This window comes from Nelumbo lutea, chromosome 2 (genome assembly GCF_056320005.1).
Source record: "Nelumbo lutea isolate HS-2025 chromosome 2, American lotus-T2T, whole genome shotgun sequence".
NCBI classification, from domain to species: domain Eukaryota; kingdom Viridiplantae; phylum Streptophyta; class Magnoliopsida; order Proteales; family Nelumbonaceae; genus Nelumbo; species Nelumbo lutea.
Window position 1 is genome coordinate 108,437,780 of NC_142685.1, and position 6,432 is coordinate 108,444,211.

At 42.7% G+C, this 6,432-nt stretch overlaps 1 protein-coding gene across 5 annotated transcripts; it reads right to left on the reverse strand.

Annotated features, from left to right (window-relative positions):
• Positions 1-1,079: 1,079 nt before the first annotated feature.
• LOC148872646 (FT-interacting protein 3) lies at positions 1,080-4,972 on the reverse strand. 5 transcript variants are annotated; one of them, XM_088969240.1, is made up of 4 exons: positions 4,607-4,972; positions 4,291-4,432; positions 4,066-4,181; positions 1,080-3,931 (listed from the first exon to the last, which is right to left on the reverse strand). In XM_088969240.1, exon 4 carries the CDS (start codon positions 3,690-3,692, stop codon positions 1,362-1,364), a length of 2,331 nt encoding a protein of 776 aa, XP_088825366.1. In that variant the 5' UTR covers positions 3,693-3,931; positions 4,066-4,181; positions 4,291-4,432; positions 4,607-4,972; the 3' UTR covers positions 1,080-1,361. The 5 variants fall into 5 exon arrangements, with proteins under 5 accessions (XP_088825366.1, XP_088825365.1, XP_088825367.1 ...); XM_088969239.1 differs by having other exon boundaries at positions 4,291-4,362; positions 4,607-4,875; XM_088969241.1 differs by having other exon boundaries at positions 1,080-4,181; positions 4,291-4,362; positions 4,607-4,875.
• Positions 4,973-6,432: the final 1,460 nt, after the last annotated feature.

The window sequence follows — 6,432 nt, forward strand, 5'->3', positions numbered from 1 at the left end:
CAAGTTTCAACTTTCAACCAAGCTTTTCCAAACCCACCAGAGAAATAGATGATGGCACTAGTAGTTCTGGTCTAAGCGAGGGCGATTATGTGATTTCCAAGTGTACTTCCAAAGTTCCAACAAGTCACGTGGCAATGGCAGAGCTTTCAAAGTGGCATCACAGGTAATTTTTTCCCCTAATCCATGGGGAAGCCGTATAAAAACCCTGAGAGGCTGAGAATATAATAATTTTAAAAACAAAAAAGGCAAAGCAGCCAGCCACCTCCCCCCTCTCTCTGCTCTTAATTTATATTTTATATTCATACACAAAATATATATATATATATAGACGCCATTAGACAACAAAACACAGAACAGGGAAACGCTAACCTTGTATTATTTTTAAAACCAGCTTAGCCCGAAACGCGGGCCCGGACCTGTCTATCTCCATCACTTAATCTATTGTTAATTAAAAAGATAAAGATCAAACTCCTAAGCAAAGCATTAAACAATACAGAAAAGCTGGACAAGAAAACAAAAGGCTTGTCTTTATCAATATATAGAAGACAATGTTTACATCATGGAATATACACACCAACGTCTGCTCCGTTGCGCCAGCATCTGTGTCGTATTTTTTTTCTTTTCTTTTTGAACAAACGTGTGTCGTATTATGATTTAACAAATAATTGCCACACATGCACTGGTTTAACTGTTCAATACATTTAAGAATTAAATAGATAAATTAGTATTCCCACTAGAACCACTGAATAGTATATGTACAAAATACAAAAGATGGTCGGTTTGATCTGCCCATTATGGGTTTTGATCTGTAAAGACACACTTCTCCATAACGATTTGTTCCAAAAAAAAAAAAAGATTTGTTCAGTAAATGGATGGAATTCAATTCAAAATTAAAATTCACAATAGATTGAGAGGGAAGAGGGAAGAGGGGGCACGTTGAGATACCAGGATCGAAACCCATAGCCAACCTACCCATTCAGAAGAAATAGACAAATGTTGAAGCATACTGTTTACAAGCTACAGGCAATAACAGTATTGGGGTATTGCCATATCTAGAAAGTTGGTGGCAATGGACTGAATTTGGATCAAAACCTACGGATCAACATGCATTGATTTCCAATGGAAAGGACAGTTTAAAACAGAAACAACATAATTAAAAGTGCAGATTCATGACAACTACCAAACCAATACATAGGAGGAAAAATTACACATGATACCAAATAACCCAACACCCACCATGAATTAAAAATAAAAATAAGACAAGCCCCATCCATTACCACATGCACCTGTAGTATGAGGTGAGAGACTAGCTGGGAGCCCGTTTGAGACTGAGGCAAATAACAGCTCAACAAGTTGTTTTTTCATAGCATGCTGTCAGTTCTTGCCGGCAACCTCCTGAAGAAGTTGAGTGGCACCGAAGGAAGCCTGTGCCTGAACCTCGGATGCCTCAACACATAAATGCCTGTGAGAAGGGCCACGACACGGAATGGTGTCACATAAAGCACTATTGCAGCAATCAAACAGAAGGTCACAAAAAGTGCTGTGGCTCTAGGATCCCTCCAGCTCAGAAGAGACTGCAACCTCTCCCCCTGTGTTGCCAAGTCACCAACCACCGTTTGTATCCTCCCTGCCACACTTCTCAAACGATCATACCTCATCCTCACAATATCAGCCGGCCTGGAAGTTGGAAATGTATCAAACTCTTCATCCAATTCATCAGGATGTGCATTCTCAGCATGAGAGAGACGAGTATCCATATGAGGTGGGTTTCTTGGCCTCCATCGGAAGTACCAAACCCCAATCAAGAAGAGGTAGAGAAAAATGGTAGGCAGTATCAGCTCTGGATAGAGGACCAGTATTAAGAAGAGAATGTGGATCAGAATTGTTGTAAGAGGATTTTTCCAATTGCATATCTGATCAAACCATCTCCCAACTGCAATCAGCCCACTCAGGACTCCCATAATCCGGAAAAAATTAGCTTTGCTTCTCCTCATACTCCACATGTGTGAATCCACATCCAGCATATACTCCACAACCTCCTTCCGCAGTGGTGGTTCTGCACGGCTCAACCTCATAGAAACTATTTGAGTGGCCTGGTGCCTCAAGCTATCAAGTTGCATAACAGATAGAGGATGAAGATAATGCATTTTTGGTAACAGTGGTTGTGAGTAAATATGCATCATATTAAGCAAAGACGAGCATGTAAACCGCACAGCCAATTGAACTTCACCCATCTTCTTCACCCCAGACGAATGTAGAACCAGGAGGGGATATGAGTGGGTGTATACTCGATCAGTTTCAAGCGTGGAGAGTCGAATCCTCACCTTTCCAATTCTTGAATCCTTCGCCCCTCCAGCTTTATCTCCACCCTGCAAGTGACAATTATCAAATACACCAATCGTAATGACAGTGCAGGGATCAAAAACCTCCCATGTGTATTGTTCATTCCACCTTGGAGTAAAGCTATCTATAATTGTCCTTGTCCGGACCCATTTCTGACCATATTTCGCCACACAATAGGCATCAGTAGTCCCCCGTCCATCCTTGGTTTTCATTGGCATCAACCCCTGTGCACTCAAAATTCCCAATTCCAAAACCCCAATGCTGGGCTTCCACAACTGCTTTCCTGTTGGCCTGAGATCACTACTGTAGTGTGTTGATTCATCGAGAACATGATAACCACCTTCCAAACAGATCCTTAGATGAATCCTACTAGAAAACTTGGTATCCTTCTTTTTCTGCTCTCCCTCTGCAACTACCACATGCTTCTCAAGGTTAAACCACCTAGTGTTGACAGGCTTATAGTCCAATCTTCTATCTACATACTGTAAAGGAATAACACACTTCCCCAAAATTTCATCCTTGTTAGGTGCCACTCTATCTTCCACACTCAAGACTAAGTGCTCTTCAAATGGTTCTGCCGCCACAAACATCAAATCTTCGTTCCACAATGGATTAATGCTCTTGCTCTGAGAAACTCTAGTTCTCAAAGCCTGATTACCGAGAATAGCTTTAACATAAACTTCTGGATACCTGGCTTTGTCGCTAGGTTGCAAATCCTGAGCTTCAATCACATTGACCCTAAGATACCAAAGCTTCGGAGAGAGATATACCTTTGACCGAATAGTTGCAAGACCGTCGCTACTAACAGTGGCAGCATCCGAATGCCATGCCTCAGGAAATGCTTCATCGGCCTGAGTACCCATCCACACAGCCAACATGACCTCTCCCTTGACCTTCTCCCCCTTCCGATCTTCCAGTCTATACCACTGCGGCGCCAATGGGCTATCTGGCGGAACACGTTTGGGAACTTCATTGAGGTCGAATATAACTCGGCCCATGAAATCATCCTTCACAAAATCCTTGTCTTTCACCACAACCTCAAGTGCAGAAGCCTGGATTCGATCTTTGGAAAAAGCAAAGACCTGATTCCACTCAGGATTTGACTTCTTCTCGAAATGCCGAGTTGTTCCCTTGTAGTTTCCGAGTTTCACCTCAACATAGGGATCACAAGTTCCAGTAACATCCTTTCCAGGTAAGTCCTTGGCCTTGACAACCCGCACGTACAGGTACTGCATCTGCTCAACCAGGTCATAGGTGCTGGTGAGTTTGTCGCCAGTTACCCCTCCCCCGCCGAGGTGCGGCGAGGTCTCCTTCAGGGAGTATTCTTCAGGCGGTAGGGGTCGCTGCATTTTCTGGATGAATGATGGTGTGAAAGATACAAGAGGAGTTGCGGAAACGATAGAACGTGCAGCAAATAATGGGGATTTAAATTCAAAAATCGTGAAACCCTAGAGTTCGGGATTCAGAGTTAGAAAGCCGTGTTAACTCCAAATGCCGGTAGAAACCTCCAGATATCCCAAAGGTTCGGAAAAGGAAAAACCGAAAAACAGAACGGTCTGTCTCCTCTGGCTTGGTGACTAGACGGTAACTGAAAAATCAAATATTTCCAAATACAAAACGTTATCAGAACCCACGAACTTTCGAACGTTGCTCATGACAAGGATTAGTAAATGCTCAATGACTTTAAAAATCAATCAAACTTGAGGAAGATGAGGCACCAACTTTTCTTGAAACCCTAGGTCTCCGAATGCTGGAAGACTCGGAAAACTGGGAAAGAGAATGTAACTATGTAAGAACCACCAAGCTAAGCGCCTCCTTTGAAACGCCAGAGCGACAACCTGAGAAGCCGAAACGAAAAGCGTAAGTTTTAAACAGGAACCAGAAGATCCTCAATGCAGAATCTACTGCAACTCTAGAATAAGCGAATAAATCCATCAAATCACATACGCTTCTCTTATTTATCTGCAACACTGAGGAAAAAGATACCAAAAGCTTGCAGATCTGAACGCAAAGAAGCTTCTGAAATCGAAACAAGACCAGTAAGCTTCTAACTTCAACCAGAGTACGAAAACCTCATCACATTCTTGTCCTATGTATGGAATGGTAAGAAGACACGGATTTTCAATTTATTGCTCCAACATGCATTTAATCATATAGCAAACTTGCAGAAGATATTACAATGAACAATGCAAACATTTTCGAATTGAAGTCCTGAACAGAGAGAGAGAGAGAGAGGATTAGATGAGGTTGCAGAAAGTGGTACCTCAGAGACTGTTGAAGAGGAGAGAGTTCACTTTAGAAACCCTAGATCGTTACGATCAAGAAGGTTCTTGAAGTTGCAGCAATGGAAAACCGCTTTTCTTAAAATCTGAATAGAAAACAAATTCGAACATAGAAAGCCAGAGAGAAAGGGGGGGAGGGAGGGGGGGAGAGAGAGAACAATAAAGAGATCTGATGAATCCAAAGGAATACCCAAGAACCTACTCTCCTCACCTTTACTCTTTTTCTTTTGCCTCTTTTTCTTTTTTCTTCTTTTTTTTTTTTTTGTTTTTTGTTTTGTACAGGGAAGTGGCCAAGTGGGAAATGCGGAAGTGGGATTACCCGAGACGCCCCTGCAAAAACTGTGGTCGGGGTGGGGCACGTGCGAGGACCGTTGTCTTTGATTCGTACGTTAACCGGGAAATTATCGAGTTACACGTTGCAAACCTCTACTAATTTGATCGAACACCGCACATCCGACCATTAAACTGGGACCCGGATGTATGAGATGTATGGTTTGAGATCATATTGGTAAAGAGTTGGGATGTGTTTTGTTGGAACTGATCCGAATTCGAAATTATCATTTATCTCGTTGTAATTTTCGCCACGTTAGGACAAACCGACCTTACTGGGCGGTTCGCACTTAACTCAGCGAGGTGAATCGTTACCCGGACGAGTTTCACTTGATCAAAACGACAAATAAAATCCTGGCTTCATGTAAACCGTATTGTCACGGGGCTATTCAACGAGGCCCCGTCCGGCATTCGATGGGGTCGAGTATACTAGGAATGTAAAAAATAACATACAAAAGCAATAAGAAGGTACATAAATTAGTCAAAAAATACTTTATATTGCATAAATTGATAATAAGCACAAGCATAATCATACATTTTAGTGTTGGGGGATCTCATGTTTAACATTTACACACTTCTGATTCATTCAACTACTTACCTCCCCCCAAAGAGTATGTTAAGATTTTGGGAGAGTGACATAAAGAAACATCGAAATGGTGAAAAATCATACTATAGAATTACAATATTATCTTTGGCATTCTCCCAATACAAAATACATGCAATACCCCACCCAAGACACACTTAAACACTCAGATAGCACGATGTGGGCGTGATAATGGCACTTGATGGTGTGGCAAAGTGGTCACTTGTGACATTTTCCCCCACTCAATTCTGTCTTCGTCTTCGAAGACCAGCTTCGGCTTGTTGCTTGAACTTCTTATTGGTGAAGGAGGGTTCTTCAACTGCACCATCTCTTCCAAGGCCTAGGTACACGATCGGGTGATAGGCTAGATGGTGTGGGTTATGGTGGGAAGACCCATGGTTGGGTTTTATATGAAGTCCCTAGCTAGCGGCTTGTAAGTAAGTAAGGTGTGGCTTATGTTAGGTTGCGGTACTAGCTAAGGGAAAGGTTGGTGCAAAAGTTGAATTTGAATTAAGAGGGTATTGGATGTAGAGAGATGTTTCCCAAGGTTCTCTCCTCACAGGGCTACTATATGGATTGGATGAAGGCCGAGTGTTGGAGTGGACCCTATTGGCTGTGGGTGGCACTCTCTTCCCATTGTGGTAGGTAAAGTTGGTGTTGGAGTAGGCCTTGGGTCTTCTCTTGTGCCCAGGAAAAGCGGGCACAAACGGCTTCTACTGTTGTTGCTAGTGCTGTGGTGGCACTAGCACTAACTTCTTCTTGGAGTCTCTACAACCAATCCCGGTTGCAATAATGGTGGTTGTTGTTGCAGAACTCTTTGTCATCCCTTAAGGTTGAGGTGGGTGTTGGAGTTACAAGGCTAAAACTTGCTTCTTTGTATTGGCTGTGGCGATC